The sequence below is a fragment of the Podarcis erhardii genome, assembly GCF_964252035.2.
Source record: "Podarcis erhardii genome assembly, chromosome: 15".
In the NCBI taxonomy this organism is placed as follows: domain Eukaryota; kingdom Metazoa; phylum Chordata; class Lepidosauria; order Squamata; family Lacertidae; genus Podarcis; species Podarcis erhardii.
Window position 1 is genome coordinate 17301763 of NC_138505.1, and position 16168 is coordinate 17317930.

The window sequence follows — 16168 nt, forward strand, 5'->3', positions numbered from 1 at the left end:
GGGGGCGGGGCGTCAGGACTGCTGGGTACCGGATGTGGTTCCCCGGGCATAGCGAAGGGTCCGGCGGAGCGTGGTTGCCATGGTTGCCGCAACGGAAAGGAAGGTAGAGGCCTAGTCGAGTAGGGAAAACGGGCCGCCCTCTGACCCGAAGGTTACGGGCTCGGGTGTGAAGAGAGTCCATTCGGGTAAGTAGAGGGGAGGGAGGACCTTGGATCCGCAGCCACGGGGGTGTTGAGTCGGTGGGGACCACGTAGGGAGAAGGAGAGCTGGGAGCCAGGACTCGGACTCCTGGTTTCATCAAGGGAGGGAGCGGCTGGACTTGGTCGTCTTTCTGGTCCAAGGCGGCGGGGTCGATATAGGGGGTCAGCTGGGGTCTCCTGGGTTCATCAGGCAATGGCCAAGCATATGGAAGAACAAACCTTGTTGTTATTATTATACGGTAGACCAGGTAACTTCAAGAATGTGAAACTTAACCGGATGTGCATTTCCCCCTTCTTTAACCCTCGCCTTGATCTCGTTCCCTTTCCTCTTGTGTCAAATTCACAATCGTAAGCTTCTCAGCACGGACGCCCATTGCTATTCTGTAAAAACACCACGTGTGGTGTTTTGTGTGGGGTGCATTAAAAAAAACCACACACCATTGCATGGATGTGTTGTCAGTGTTAATGAGGTTTACAGACTCGCACAGTAAAAGATTAAACGGAGCAGGGGATTTATTTTCTACAAGAGGTGTTCAGGCATGCAGTCTCCACTTCCTACCTCCAACACAGTTCAGTAAAAGCATTAGTACTTGAATCTGCTGAAAGTGTATATTGGCTCTCACGGTGGATTAGCTGCAAAAATGTGAATACCCCATGCAGAGACTGGGGGGATTCTTTTGTTCATCTTATCCTTGCCTTCACGTCTCTAGCCATATGACCACAGTAAAATGTCGAAAAGTTTAAGGCACACTCTCTTCAAGTACACTGACTGACATATGGTGGCAGTTAAAATTGGGATTTTAAGAGCTCTTTCCAGTCTCCAAACCCACTGAGCAATCATTTGTGCTTGTGCTGACTTGTGTGGATACACTCTTGTCTTACAGAGGGCCAGACAGTTATAATATTGCTGCAAGATGACCCAGGCAGAAATCAAGCTCTCTTCCCTCTTGCTCTCTGAACATTTTGGAGAGATCGTAGAAAAGATTGGGACGCACCTCATTCGCATGGGTAGCCAGCCATTACGGATGATAGCTCATGACACTGGGATGTCACTTGACCAGGTATGCGTAGTGGTAGATGGCACTGATGCAGAAGAAAGGCTGTTACATGAATAATGGCTTTGCACTGGAGAACCATAGAGTTTTGGCCTTAATTCAGGGAGACCCAGGTTCAAAGCCCTGCTTGGTCATGAAGGTCCCTGTATAACTTAAAGCCTGTTAACTTCTTCCACCTCGCAGGGGTGTTGTAAGTGGGCAAAGGGGTTCATTATAAATACTGCTGTTCCTGGCAAAGGATTGCTCTGGATGATCCATAAGGTTCATTCTGACTCTTTGAATCCTTCTCACACTGTTTTGCTCAAAATTGAATGCTGTGCTCTGGACTGGGGTTGGGTAGAGTCTGCAGATCTCTATATATACACCGTGCTTTTCTCCCACCTGCACAGGTTCGGAAGGCACTCTGTGTCCTGATCCAGCACAACTTGGTGACGTATGAGCTGCAGAAGCGAGGCCTGGTGGAGTATGAAGCCCAGTGCAGCCGAGTGCTGCGGATCCTCCGCTACCCCCGCTATATCTACACTGCCAAGACCCTTTATAGTGACACGGGTGAGCTGATCGTGGAGGAGCTGCTGCTCAATGGCAAGATGTCCATGAGCGCCACAGTGAAGAAAGTGGCTGACCGGCTGACAGAAACAATGGAAGGTGAGCTGAATTTAAGGTGGGGCTCAGCCCTGGAAAAGCACTTTTGGGTGGAGCCTGGAACTCAGGTCTGAGTTGAGGGTTTGTTTCCTTTTCTTCAGATGGTAAAACAATGGAGTACAGCGAAGTCTCGAGCACGTTTGTACGCCTGGCAGACACCCACTTTGTTCAGAGATGCCCATCAGTCCCTGAAGGTCCAGAGCCTTCTGATGGCCCGCCTCCTCCTGTGCCCACATTGCAGCTTAACGAGAAGGATATGTATGTGGTTCCAAAACTGAATCTCATAGGTGAGAAAACAACTCAGAGGCCCCATGATCATTTCGTTAATCCTTGTAAAACTGCATTGTCATAGAAGATGTGCAGCATTGGCTGGTGACTGGTAAGCAATGTCTCAAAGCTATTTTCCTAAACAGCAAAGATGTCTGGGCTCAGCAAAGCTCATTTCAGGTGGTTTCAGGAGAGAAAGGAAATGGTGGTCCTGTCTGCAGTTGGTTTTATGCCATCTTAACTCATCCCCTTGCCGCCGCCACCCAAAAAGAAACCCTTGGGAGTTGTAGCTTGTGATGCTGAAAAGTGTTTGTCCTTGCTTTTCTCTCCTCACACCCCTTCAAACCACAATTCTTGGGTTCCCAATGATAGTGGTTTGATTGTTAAATCATATGAAAACATCTGTGGATTTGCCCTAAGAGAAATAGATGGCGTATCATGCTTACAAAGCATGATCATTGATGGAAGATGAGGGCTGAGCAGCTATAAAAAGGTGGGCTTTGGCAGACTGCATCCTTATTGCTACTCAAAGTGCAGACCTTTCTTTTGGCCATCAGGGAAGGGGAAGAGGAGGCACTCTGACAACGGCCAAGACAATGAAGAACGCAAAGCGAAACGACAAAAGCAGGAGGCAGACAGCAATGAGGTAAAGGGGCCGCTGAGCTGGGTAGTGCATCCATTCATGAACGGGTACTGGAAGTTTAGCTTGAAAGGAAGAGCAAATCTCCCATTGGTTTTAATCATAGCATCATAGAATTGTAGAGTTGGAAAGGACCACGAGGGTCACCTAATCCAACGCCTTGCAATGTAGGAATCTTTGGCCAAACATGGGGCTCAAGCCCACGACCCTGAGATTAAGAGCCTCATGCTCTACTGACTGTAATATCTAAATGATGGGTTTGAAGGAGGTAAGCAGTCTTGATATATTGTGAGGCAGAACAGGGGAGTGGACCTGTGGTGCCTTGGCAGGAGTTGGAGGATAGATCCTACCCACGTTTAGGGCATGATAAGGCTTGATTTCGTGGCAGGGTGTGCCCCATGTAAATTAAGAGGAACTGTAACATCATTTGAGGTTGTGATCAGTGTAAGTTCAACTCAGAATAGACCTATTGAGAATAATGGACCTAAGTTACTCATGTTCATTAATGTATCTACTCCAAGTAGGACTATCATTGGTCGCAACCCTTGGTTTTATTACCTCTAGCACCAAAAGTGTTCTGCAGTTGTCTTGGTTATTTCATTTATTCATTTATTTATTTATTTATCTCTCCCCGCCCCCACCCCAAGTCTTGTCTTGCTGGTCATTATAGCTGTGCAGACCAGCTCAATGGCATGTGGGCTTCGTCTCCTGAAGCCACAGAGGAAGCAGCCAACATGATTTTTCCCTCCCAATGACTTATTTAATAGAAGCGAAAGGAATTATGGATTTACTTGTTTTTAAAGCAAAATAAATCATGCAAATGAAGTTTCTACACACTTGCTCTATTAGCATAATATATGCAGGTTGCAGGATTTAGTGTTTGTGGTGACAGAATTTTGGTTGGAGTGTGCTGGGGGTACAAGTAGGCGCCCCCCCCCCCCAGTTTTGCAATTGATACATAGGATAACACTCCGCTTCCCTCTTTCTCCCAATCAACACTTCTCAGTCTCCATCAGATGATGGAATCTACTGGCAAGTCAACATTGACCGTTTCCACCAGCACTTCCGAGATCAAGCCATTGTCAGTGCTGTGGCCAACAGAATGGACCAGGTGTGTTGCTTTCCTTCTTGTGGGGGGGGGGTCTATGTCATTAGACTAATATGTGGTGTGGCCACATTTGGGATACTGTGTACAGTTCTGGTTGCCCCACCTCAGAAAGGATATTCTAGAGATGGAAAAGTTTCAGAAACGGGCAGCCAAAACAATGAAGAGGATAGAGTGACCCTTCTATGAAGAAAGGTTGTAGCATTGGAGACTTTCTTATTTAGAGAATAGGCGAGTAAAAGGAGACACAATAGAAGTTTATAAAATTATGCATGGCATGGAGAAAGTGGACAGAGAAAAGTTATACTCCCGCTTACATAAAACCAGAACTTGTGGGCATCCAGTGAAGCTGAATGTTGGAAGTTTCAGGGCAGAAAAAAGAAAACACTTCTTAATGTGGCACATAGTTAAATTGTATAACATGGGTCAGCAAACTAAGGCCCGCAGGCCAGATCAGGCCCAATTGCCTTCTAAATCCAGCCTGCGGATGGTCTGGGAATCACCGCGTGGATCGCCATTGTGCACGTTCTTTCCCTCTCCCTCACACTGCTTCTCCTCGCCCTGCCTAGAGGAGGAAGGGGGCTGCGCTTTGTTGGTGCCAGCCCCTCTCCAGAGCCCTTTTGCGCACTGCTCATTGTGCCGCCAGCCCCTGCCAGTTGCAAGACACAGGAGCCACGGTTGGCTGAGTCCCCCTCTTGAGCGTCCGCCATTTAAAGCAGCCCCTCTCCAGAGCCCTTTCATGCACCACTCATTGTTCCTTGTTCATTTCCCCGCAAAAAATATAGTCCGGCCCCCCACAAGGTCTGAGGGACAGTGGACCGACCCACTGCTGAAAAAGTTTGAGGACCCCTACTTTAGAACTTGCCCGCACAGGAGGCAGTCATGGCCATTGGATTGCTTTAAAAGAGGATTAGAAAAATTCATGGAGGAAAGGGCTATCAATGGCAACTAGCCATGATGGTTATTCTCTGCCTCAATACTCAGAGGCAGTAATACTTCTGAATACCCATTGCTGGAAACCACAGTAGAGGAGAGAGCTCTTGTGCTCGGGTCCTGCTTGTGGATTTCTCATGTAGGCATCTGGGTGGCCACCATGAGAACAGCATGCTGGACTGGAAGGGCCATTGGGCTCATCCAGCAGGCTTGTCATACTGTAAGTCCTTACATTCTTACTGAAGGCTGTTTCCTCTGCTTTGGCATTTCCTCCCCTGGCCAGTTTTTAGTTTATCAAAGAAGAGTTTTAGCTTTTCCCTTTTCCTTGGCATACTGGTTTTCTACGTACAGGGATTTATTACTTGATTTTGGTATGGCAGGGCTTTTTAATCATGCAAGCTCCCACCTACGTTTTACAGTCCATGCACAAAACAAGAACTTCCCTAAGAGTTTTGCCTCTGTCTCCTTCCCTTTCCGACAGACCAGTAGTGAAATTGTGCGGACGATGCTGCGAATGAGCGAAGTCACGACCTCTTCCAATGCGCCATACACCATGCCCCTGTCTTCCAATGAGGTGAGCAGCTACTTGGGACTTGTTGGCAGGTGTGTATGCAAGCATGTGTGTAAGGCCTGTGTTCAGTGTATGTGTGGAGTGTGTGGGCATGTGTGCTCTGTGTACTTGTGGGGTGGCCCTGCCTTCTCCCAGCTCTGACCTTGACCCCTTTTTGCCACACCCACTTTCATTTGGGTCCCTCCCACCATTGGTGTGCAGTTCCTGGAAGGATGGCATAAGAGGCAAGGCAGCCCTTGGCCTAAAGAGGTCACTGACCCCCCGTAATAAACCCCTCTAATAGAGTGGCTCAAGCCTGCCATGACTGGGGGGTTCAGTCAGGATTTCATTGCTGTCCTTTCCCCAGGTCAGAGTAGCTACTAGAGAGGGGATAGCTCATTTTTGCATGGCTTGCCTCGGTATGTGATATTGTTATTTATTTATATGCCATCTTTCAGCCAAAAAAAGGCCCCCATGACAGCTCATAAAAATTACAAATGCAAATACAAACATATCAGCGCAAATACAATACAAATCGTACTGAATCTTAACATCTCAAAAGGATATAATGCATTCATTTTCCTGCCAAAAGAGCAACAGATTATGCCCCACAAAACATTAAGAGAGAGCAGGAGAGAGCTTTTGTGAGTTGTTGGGTATTTCTTTCTTCATTTTATGTAATCTTAGAGCTGGAAGATGACCTTGGGGAGGTAATCTAGCCTAACCCTCTGCTCAGTGATGGGATCTTCCAGCAACTGCACACCTGGCAGATGGCTGCCCAGCTTCTGCTTAAAAACAACAACTCAGCAGCACAGAGCCTGTGCCTCCCAAGAAAGGCTCTTCTCTTGCTTAATAGCTCTTACTATTAGGAGGTTTTGTCAAAATCTGCTTCCCTTCAGTTCCCAGCTCTTGATTTCTCGTTTTTCCTTTTGGAGTATCAAACAGCTAGCCTGCTCCTCCAACAACATGACAGCCCTTCAGATATTTCAAGGGTTGTTTCATGTTGTCGTCCCGTCCCATCTCCCTTTAATTTTTTCCAGGCTAAATATACTCCACGCTTTACAATGGTTTTCATAGGATTTATTATACTACTTGTTCTAGAATAATGGTATTATAGATTAATGGTTGTATATTTATGCACACTGTTTTTTAAATACTGTGTGTATATGTGTGTGTCTGTGTGTGTGTAGGTTTAGAAAATAAAGCTGTAAAAAGTAAATAAAATGTATAGATCAAATAAAAAGAGACTTTAAAACCATAACTATAACTGTGACAGAGTGCAATACAGAGGTTCTATATCAATATTAAGAAATAATTATGGAGAGATGGGTCAGAGTTTACATCAGAACTTGCATCAGGTCAGGAGCCATCCGCAACAAGAACAAATGAATTGGTTAGGGAAGGGGACAGTCTGAAATGTGTCTAGGCCAGGCAAGATGAGAATCCTTCAAGGGGAAGACAAATGCCCCCTCTATAGCTAACATGAGTCATTTCAGGTTTGTGTAATACACTTTTGTTGGTTATGAAGGTTATAAATGGAAACCGCACTATTCATTAAAATACATTGTTCTGTAAAGAACCTCTTGTAGGTCACCTGCTCTCTGGTTATGTTCAGTAATAGTTTAAAGTCTGTAAGAAGTCACAGTATATCTACAACACTGGACTTCTGATTTGTTTGTTTTTTAAAGATATTTCGGTCGCTTCCGGCTGGTTACAACATCTCCAAACAGATTCTCGATCAGTACCTCACTCTATTAGCAGATGATCCGGTAAGAAAGTCCTCTTCTGGATTATTATTCTCATTTTGAACAATGCCTTTGAAATGGCATGCTCTTTTTCTTTTCTTTTTTGCTTCCTTTTTCTGATAATAAAACCTTGTCTGGTTCAATCCTTTAATCTCCCCATAGCTGGAGTTTGTTGGCAAGTCGGGGGAGAGTGGCGGAGGAATGTACGTCATCAGTATCCTTTTTGACTTGGCTGTATCATGAGGACCGTTTTCGTGTTCGAGGGCAAGCTGTGCTAGTTGTTTAGGAGGGTGGGCCTGCACTTCTATGCTGGACATGTGTACTTCTGTACATGAAGAGCACATTCCAGCCCACCCATTGTGGGGTGCCAGCTGCTACACGGGCTCAGCTCAGCCAACCTGGGGGAGATGCAGCAGAAGCCAGAGACAGCAGCTCACTTACCTAGCAAATGGATTGTGGGGCCCAGAGGAAGAGAGAACAGGGGGGGGGGGCAGGAGCCAAAGCAGCCCGCAAGAGCTCCTTCACAGTGCTGATCCCAGCTGCGGCAATAGAGCAAAGAGCAACCAATCCTGCACAGCCCACCTGTTCTTCACCTCAGCCACCAAATGCCTTAAAGAGATGCTTCTCTCACATCTCTTAAAGAGGGACTGGTGAATCTTAAGGAACCTGTTGCAGCCTAGACCTTGGAGCAGCCAATGTCCTCTCAAGCGAGGAAAGAACCAAGGGAAAGGTTGGTTCTCTGCTCTTCTCTTTTCCCTGCCCCACATTTTCTCACTTAGTTGATCAGGGATCAGTTTATCCAAAGAGAAAAACTGAGAGAAAATGTCCAGGGGCAAAACAAGCTGGGCCTGCGTGGTCAGAGGCAGCAATGCTTCTGAATAAGAGTTGCTGGAAATGGCAAGTGGAGAGAGTGCTCTTGGGCTCAGGTCCTGCTTGCAGGTTTCCCACAGGCATCTGGTTGGCCACTGGATGGAGCATCACTGTCTCTGGCCATTTTGGCTTGTAGCCATTGATGGCCTTATTGTCCTCTATGAATTTGCCCATCTAAGTCAATGGCCATCATTGCCTCCTTGGGGAGCCATGGGTTTAACCATTTGTTGCATGAAGATGGACTTTTCCTTTATCTGTCCTGACTCTTGCAGGTTAGCAGGTGGCCCTGATGTGTCTTCGCATCATTGGAGAGCCTAGAAGGTGCCTCCCAAGTTAACCACCCAAACTGAAACTCCCGTCAGTTGGTTAGAAGGAGGTGAGGGGCAAACCACTTGGTGCGTACCAAAATGGAACTCTCCCTGACATTTTTCCCTAACAGACCTTCCCTCAAACAGACCTTCATAAGGCCCTGGCGTCTCTGGCTACCGCAACGCTGGAATCAATAGTTCAGGAAAGGTAATGGGGAGCCTGCCTGTTTGGAGAACTGGAGTTGAAAACTTGCTTTGAGTCAAGGTAGCAGGCATGTTGGAGCTCATTGGCTTAATGTATTTGCAGTGTTATCTTGCATGCAGGCCTGCCTCAAGCCAGAAATGTAAAATGAGGCCAGCTCCTTGTGCCTGCTGCAGACATCTTTAGTCACTGTGGTGAAAGCAAAGTGCTATTTCCTCCTGCCAGCAGGGTGTAACCAAAACTTCACGTTCATTTGTTTCATAAGAATTATATACAGATTGATGGTTTTAAAGCAAGGTTGAGGCGGTTTACGAAAAGAATAAGCTTATCAGTAAAAACAGTTTAAAAATGACGATTTAAAATAATCAAAAAAATAATTAAAAAACAGTAAGATGAAAACAGACTAAAATGCACATGACATTCTGCATCTCTGGGTTGGCTTGCCTAAACAAAAATGAGTTTGGCAGACACCAAACAGAGTACAGTGAAATTTCCTGCCTGATGTCAACAGGCAGAGAGTTCCAAAGTGGGTGCTGCCACACTAAAAGATTGATTTCTTACAGATGAGGAATGGTATTATGTGGCAACTATAATAGGTGCACGGGTGGCGCTGTGGGTTAAACCACAGAGCCTAGGACTTGCCGATCAGAAGGTTGGCGGTTCAAATCCCCGCGACGGTGAGCTCCTGTTGCTCAGTCCCTGCTCCTGCCAACCTAGCAGTTCGAAAGCACGTCAGAGTCAAGTAGATAAATAGGTACCGCTCTGGCGGGAAGATAAACGGTGTTTCCGTGTGCTGCTCTGGTTCACCAGAAGTGGCTTAGTCATGCTGGCCACATGACCCGGAAGCTGTCTGCGGACAAACGCCGGCTCCCTCAGCCAATAAAGCAAGATGAGTTCCACAACCCCAGAGTTGGTCACGACTGAACCTAATGGTCAGGGGTCCCTTTATCTTTATAATGGTGCTAGTTTCACAGACGAAAGCGGTCATGTGGGCATACATGGGGTACAGCGATCTCACAGGTAAACTGGTCCTGAGTTGTTGTTGTTTTTTTCCTTTACATGCAAACAAACCATATAAACTTAGTACATGTTTTTACATTGACTTACAATAAAAAGACTCGTTTCTTAACTTAAGAGAATGTCTCCCTAGGTTTCCTATGTGTTGATGGTGGTATCAAAATTGTCTTGTCTGTTTTTTATTTTCTTTCAGTGTTTTATATTAGCTTCTCAGCCAAGCCTGTTTGCCATACATTTGTAGACCATCTGATTAATGATAATTCAAGGACAGTTTTCCAATGTCAAGCAGCAACCATAAAAATGTTGATAAGCAGAGCACAGATCAGGCTGTCAAAGACTGACAGCAATGCTAACTGTGGACTGTACTGAATTTGTTGATCTTTTATCTTAATGCTTTCCTAGTAGAGAAAACATAGTTTTGAATAAACTGCTTATTTCTTTTCTAGTAAAGAAAATCATTCTGAGCTCTTTGTATCTCAGTACAGTAGTACCTCAGGTTAAGCACTTAATTTGTTCTGGAGGTCTGTTCTTAACCTGAAACTGTTCTTAACCTGAAGCACCACTTTAGCTAATGGAGCCTCCTGCTGCTGCACCACCAGAGCACGATTTCTGTTCTCATCCTTAAGCAAAGTTCTTAACCCGAGGTAATATTTCTGGGTTAGCGGAGTCTGTAACCTGAAGTGTATGTAACCCGAGGTACCACTGTAATACCTTGAAGTGCTTATAGCCATTGAGTCCCAATGATGGAATAAACTAAGCACAGTTAGAGCTCTTTGACAGCCTTTGACAACTTCGTGCCCTCCAGATGTTTTGGACTCCCAGCATCCATCAGTTGGAAGCCAAACTGCGAAGCCTGGTGCATGATGCATTCAGAGAGTGCGAAAAACTAGCCTGCTATGCCATTTTATTTCCCTGATCTAGATTCGGGTCTCGTTGCGCTCGCATCTTCCGCCTGCTCCTGAGGAAAAAGCATCTGGAACAGAAACAAATAGAAGACTTTGCAATGATCCCTGCCAAGGAAGCAAAGGAAATGATGTACAAAATGCTGTCGACTAACTTTGTAGCCCTGCAGGTATGCTCCTTTGCGGGGGCGGGGGGGGGGGGCTGTCCTGAATAATCTAGGTCTGAAAAATAAATTATGCAAAACTAAAGTTCCATGGAAGACCTGAGCTGCTTGGATGCAAGTCAAGATGAGCACAGTGAACTAAGCAGGCCCTGAGGAAATAAGGTGGAAGCAGAATTCTTTGCAAGATTGCAACTCCTGTGCATACCATTCTCAACTCCCAGTGTGCTGTTTTCATCAGCGTGAAAACCAGTTCCTGAGGTTCCGTCACACTCTAGCATCATCAAGAAACCAGACGTGTCACAGGGCTGTGCTGATTAAGGGGTGGGGTTCTGCAGGGTGGAGCAAAACCAGTTCTCAGGTTCCCATGGAATTTTATGGGGACAAAAACTCGAGACGCAAGCATTATGAAGGGCAACGGAGCCTGGAAAGAGGTGTAGTTAGTACACCCACACCTTGGCCCCTTGTCTATGGCCCCTATTCCACTGAAAGGCTGCCATGGATTCCTGTATAGAAAAGTTGAAAGTGGTGTGCTTGAGCATCAACATCAGAGGCAAAGTTGGTGATGACATGAGAGAAAGCCTTTGCTGTGGCCGCTCCCAGATGGCAGGATTCCCTCCCAAGGGAGGCTAGACTGGCTCCCTCCTTGTCAGTCTTCTGCTGGAAGGTTAAGACCTTGTTTAGATTGGCCTTTGGAAACCAAGGTGCAGGTGATGCTGACCACGGGGCTGTCTTTGGGCAAACTGCATTTTAATGCTAGGCTTAAATGTGTTTTTCATGTGTTTTAACTTGCTTTCAACTCGTTTGTTTTTATTGCTTTGTATATTATAAAGGTGTTATAAGGATGCCACCTTGAATCCCAGCTTGGGAGAAAGGCAGGATATAAATGCATTAAATAAATAAGAAACACAAGAAGAGCCTGCTGGATCCGACCAGTGGCCCACCTAGTCCTGCATCCTGTTCTCACAGTGGCCACCCAGTGGCTAAGGGACAGCATTGCAAATCAGGAATCATTGGTCTCAAATCCCATCACTGCCACTGAACATGCTCTTTCTCAGCTTCACTCCCCCCACCTGCAAAATAATAATAATAATAGTAATAATAATAATAATTTTATTATTTATACCCGCCCATCCGGCTGGGTTTCCCCAGCCACTCTGGGCGGCTCCCAACAGATTAAAAACAGAATAAAACATCAAACATTAACAACTTCCCTAAACAGGGCTACCTTCAGATGTCTTCTAAAAGTCAGATAGTTGTTCATTTCCTTGACAACTTTTTTATTTTAAGTTTATATGGTTTTATGTACTGTTCTTGTGAACCACTTTGATGTTTTATTTATGAATTACAGTCGTACCTCCTGTTATGCAAATTTTGGGATACGTAAGTGGCAAACCTGGAAGTATATTTCTGGGTTTTTGCTGCGCGTGCATGCACAGAAGTGGTCTCTCCGGTTGCGAAAACCTCAGGATCCGGCCGGACCTCCTGAACGGATCCTGTCCGCAACCGGAGGTACCATTGTAGAGGTATGTAAATAAGTCAGCATTGCAGTTCTCTCTTCATTATTAAGCAAACATAGTGGGTGTTCTCTCATTCAAAAACAGGAGATCCCCAAGACCCCCGATCATGCCCCTTCCCGCACTTTCTACCTATATACAGTGAACAGGCTCTCATCTGCACGGATGGTGCTACACCGCTGTTACAAGGTACGTGTCCTGTGGCTTCACTGCCCTCGCTTTCCTTTTTTTAAAAAAAAAAAAATCTGCCAGGAGAAATTGGATTGCAATAGCCCTTTTCTCTTCCTCCTCTCTTCCAGAGCGTGGCCAACCTCATAGAAAGACGCCTGCATGAGACTAAGGAGAACCGGTGAGTGAGCTGTCCTGGGGGGAGGAGGGTGGTTAGGGCAAGAAGTTGGAGCCCTCAACATCCACCTCCGCAGGGTCGTTCTTCCTCTGTTCGTCACTGCCGTCACAGCTTTGTGGTGCTGTGTGACAGGTTGCAAATCTCTGATTTTCAAAGGTCTGTTAAAAGTGGGAAACTCGCAGAGCTGACCCCCATTTCTTCTATGTGAGTTGGTCTCAATGGGGCTCACCCCAGGAGGACTACATGAATTCTCCCTTGTGAAGGAGTCTTGATTCTCTGCTCGGGCCTTGCCCCATCTTTGGCCAGCCTTAAACTGAAGTGGTGTGGTTCTGTCTGATCCGTGGCTTCTGTCCTGTGCCAGGCGTCTGCTGGAAAAATCCCAGCGGGTAGAAGCCATCCTCGCCTCAATACAGGCCTCGGGGGCAGAGGAGGCACAGCTGCAGGAGATCGAGGAAATGATCACAGCCCCTGAACGGCAGCAGCTGGAGAGCCTCAAGCACAACGTCAACAAGTAAGTGAGGAGGAGCAGAATGGTGGGGATCAGAGAAGGGACCTTGGACGTCATCAAGTCCAAGCCATTTGCTCAGTGCAGGATCTGACTACAGCATTCTGGACAGGGGGCTGCTCAGCAGATCCTTCCTCCTCAGAGTGTGCCCCTCAATACCTGTTGCTGAAGGACACATGGAAAGGTGGGAAGGGCTGTTGCCTTTATGCATTCCTTATGGACTTCTCAGAAGCTGCTGACTGGCCACTACAGGAAAGAGAAAATTTGGAGGGTAAACACGCCCTCAGTCAACCCACCCAGACAGGTTCATTTTGTGCTGCCTTCGTAGGCCAGTCCCAAATCAGAGGGCATGACCCCTGTTGTATTTAAGGGGTCACTTCTGTGGCCAGAATTGCCTCCAGGACATCAGGTGGAATGACTTCCATAAATTTTGAGAGAGTGAGCGTGTCTACTTTTTTCTTTTTAAACCACACCACAGGGCTAATAATGTGGATTTATTCACAAAGCCCTATCAAATTGCTTCTTGGGGAAGCTTAAATGTTTTCTCTCACCCACCCCTCCCTGTGTGTATCTGACATATAAGATCAAGATTGTCACCTGATTACTTTTCTTAGTAAACGTGATACTCAAATGTCACAGCAGCCATCAGGGTAAAAGGAAGCACTCCCCACCTTTCTCTCTCTTTCTCACACAGATGAGAATAGACCACTTCTAAAATGTCACTTGCCATCTGCAGTTTTCACAGTACTTGTATTTTTTTAAAAAAAAGTTTAGTTGTTAACTGGTTTTAATCAATGTTTTGTTTATTAACATATTCTTAACTGAGTAATCAAAACTGACATATAATGTAGCCGGAATAATATATATATTCATATTTCTCCCCTTTTAACAAAGGATTGATGCAAGTGAGAACCAAGTGGATGAAACAATATTCATTTTGGAATCCTATATCAACAGCACCATCAAGAGCTGAACAACCCCAGTGACTACAAGGCAACGGAGAGGGGCTGTCTTCCTCCTCCCTAAGGAGCAATTCTGTCTCCCCACCACAAGCAGGGCTAATGGACACTGAGTGTTGGGTGTGCTTCAACCACTGCTTGTGACTCTATTTATGTCAATTTTTTACAAAAGGAAATAAAAAGACAGACCTGTTGACATAGACTGGTTGGGAAGTGTTAAGGGGAAGAATGTGTATTTGGGTGTGAAAGGATTGTTCTAAAACACAGCCTTGCCTAGACAGCAGCTTCCCTCTTCCACCATCTTCCAGTTCAGAAGGAACCATGAGACTTCAAGATTGCTGTAAATCAGGACTAAGTATTTTATCCCTCCCAGTGGGTCATAGAGAGGTGGGTAGACTTGTCACAGTGTTCTGTCACTCCCTGTGGTGGGCCCCACTAGAAAATTGAGCAGGGGCACTCAAATAACTGTATCACTGAATGCATTTCCAGGGCTTCAGTTCTTGAACATAGCCTCTCCATAAGTGGCTGGAGGTCTGACATCAACATCACTTATATTTGCATAGCTTTTATACAGGAACCAGATCTTATCAAAATGATTGTGTTTGGTTTGGCTTTGAATGATGCTTCTATGCTGTGCTAAATGTTCAGAAAGTGCTAGATCCCAAACTTGTAATCCTGTCGCAGATGATTCTTTGGGGTCTTTCCAACAGGAGGTGATCTCTAAATGGGCAGCTCTAAACAGCATGGCAGCTGTGTCCTTATGTATAAGGGAAGGGACTAGATTGGCACCCAATTACGTGGTTTGGGTTCAATAATTTGACCAATAATATTAGGAGACAACCTCAAAAATGTTTTGCCAAACCCCAATAAGCTTATCACACTCACCACAACTGTACAAGGGTCCATCTCTTGCTAAAGACCCACCAGCATTGAGACGAACTCACAGAGGTGCTACAGTAACATTGTCTCACCCACCCTAGGGACATAGATGCTGGTTGACCAGGACTTGCGGCCCTACTAAAGGTGCCCTACATACCGTATTTTTTGCTCTATAAGACTCACTTTTTCCCTCCTAAAAAGTAAGGGGAAATAAGTGTGCTTCTTATGGAGCGAATGCAGGCTGCGCAGCTATCCCAGAAGCCAGAACAGCAAGAGGGATTGCTGCTTTCACTGCGCAGCGATCCCTCTTGCTATTCTGGCTTCTGAGATTCAGAATATTTTTTTCTTGTTTTCCTCCTCCAAAAACTAGGTGCGTCTTGTGGTCTGGTGCGTCTTATAGAGCAAAAAATACGGTACATAGATTCAGGTGTGCCTAAGGCCCTTCACACTGCTGTTAGCTTGGGGGTGCTGATGGTCAGCCTGTTGGCCTAATGTCTATGGGGTGGAGCTAGCTCATGCACCAGAAGCCTCTTTGTAAATTCCTACTTGAAGAGGATGCCATTTCCTTGCAAGTTTCATTGCCTGTACAAGCAGGATTGGAGGCGATTTCCAAAAGGACTTCAGTGCCAGCAAGCTCTGCGCTAATTCCAATGGCTTTCACCCATCACAGCACCGTTAATAGACTACAGCTCCCAGGATTCTTTGGGGGAAGCCATGACTGTTTCAAGCAGTCTCATAGCCCTTTAAATGTATGGTATGCATGTGACCAAAGTCTTGTACCTCAAAGATTCCAGCAATGTTTGTTGTTACACAAGCTTTTGTGAGCTAGAGTCCTCTTCATCAGGTGCGTGAAGTACTATCCTCCAATAACAGGTAGTCTGTATATGTATATGTGTTGTAAAGAGCTATGAAATGCAAGCAGGACAGTCTGGCAATTCCATTGAAATGTAAATATATGCAGATACAAAACCATGCCCAATCACAACAGCAGCAACTGGTGTAAAAGTCATCCCAGGTTGATCTCTGTGGGCACACCCAAACCATGCATTAAAAGCACATCTAGTTCACATTTAAAGTATGTGGCTTCCCCCAAAGAATCCTGGGAACTGTAGTCTGTTACAGGTGCTTGGAATCCTGGCTCTCTGGTGGGGAAACTAAAGCTCCCAGGATTCCTTGGGTCACGTGCTTTAAACATGCACTGAATGTGCTTTAAATGCATGCTGTGTAGATACATTAGTGCAGCTGTATTTGAATTGTCCTATTACAATTTCACGCTTGCTTGGCCCCACTGGGTTGGATCCAATGATAGTGCTACTCACAGTAGGCTCACTGAAATGATCGACATAACTAAGATCCATTCATTTC

The 16168-nt window shown here is 45.8% G+C and overlaps 1 protein-coding gene across 1 annotated transcript; it reads left to right on the forward strand.

Moving 5' to 3' along the window:
• Window positions 1–52: 52 nt before the first annotated feature.
• Window positions 53–14120, forward strand: POLR3C (RNA polymerase III subunit C). Its single transcript, XM_081841672.1, has 15 exons — window positions 53–185; window positions 1085–1261; window positions 1645–1900; window positions 1999–2184; window positions 2722–2810; window positions 3811–3915; window positions 5324–5416; window positions 7081–7161; window positions 7300–7351; window positions 8463–8523; window positions 10456–10606; window positions 12202–12303; window positions 12414–12463; window positions 12822–12971; window positions 13860–14120. Exons 2-15 carry the CDS (start codon window positions 1115–1117, stop codon window positions 13936–13938), a joined length of 1602 nt encoding a protein of 533 aa, XP_081697798.1. The 5' UTR covers window positions 53–185; window positions 1085–1114; the 3' UTR covers window positions 13939–14120.
• The last annotated feature ends 2048 nt before the right edge of the window (window positions 14121–16168 follow it).

Coding starts and splice junctions, on each gene's coding strand:
- POLR3C (XM_081841672.1), top strand. CDS start 1,115: ATGACCCAGGCAGAAATCAAGCTCTCTTCCCTCTTGCTCTCTGAACAT. Junction 2,185..2,721: donor TCCAAAACTGAATCTCATAG/GTGAGAAAACAA, acceptor TTTGGCCATCAG/GGAAGGGGAAGAGGAGGCAC. Junction 8,524..10,455: donor GAATCAATAGTTCAGGAAAG/GTAATGGGGAGC, acceptor TCCCTGATCTAG/ATTCGGGTCTCGTTGCGCTC.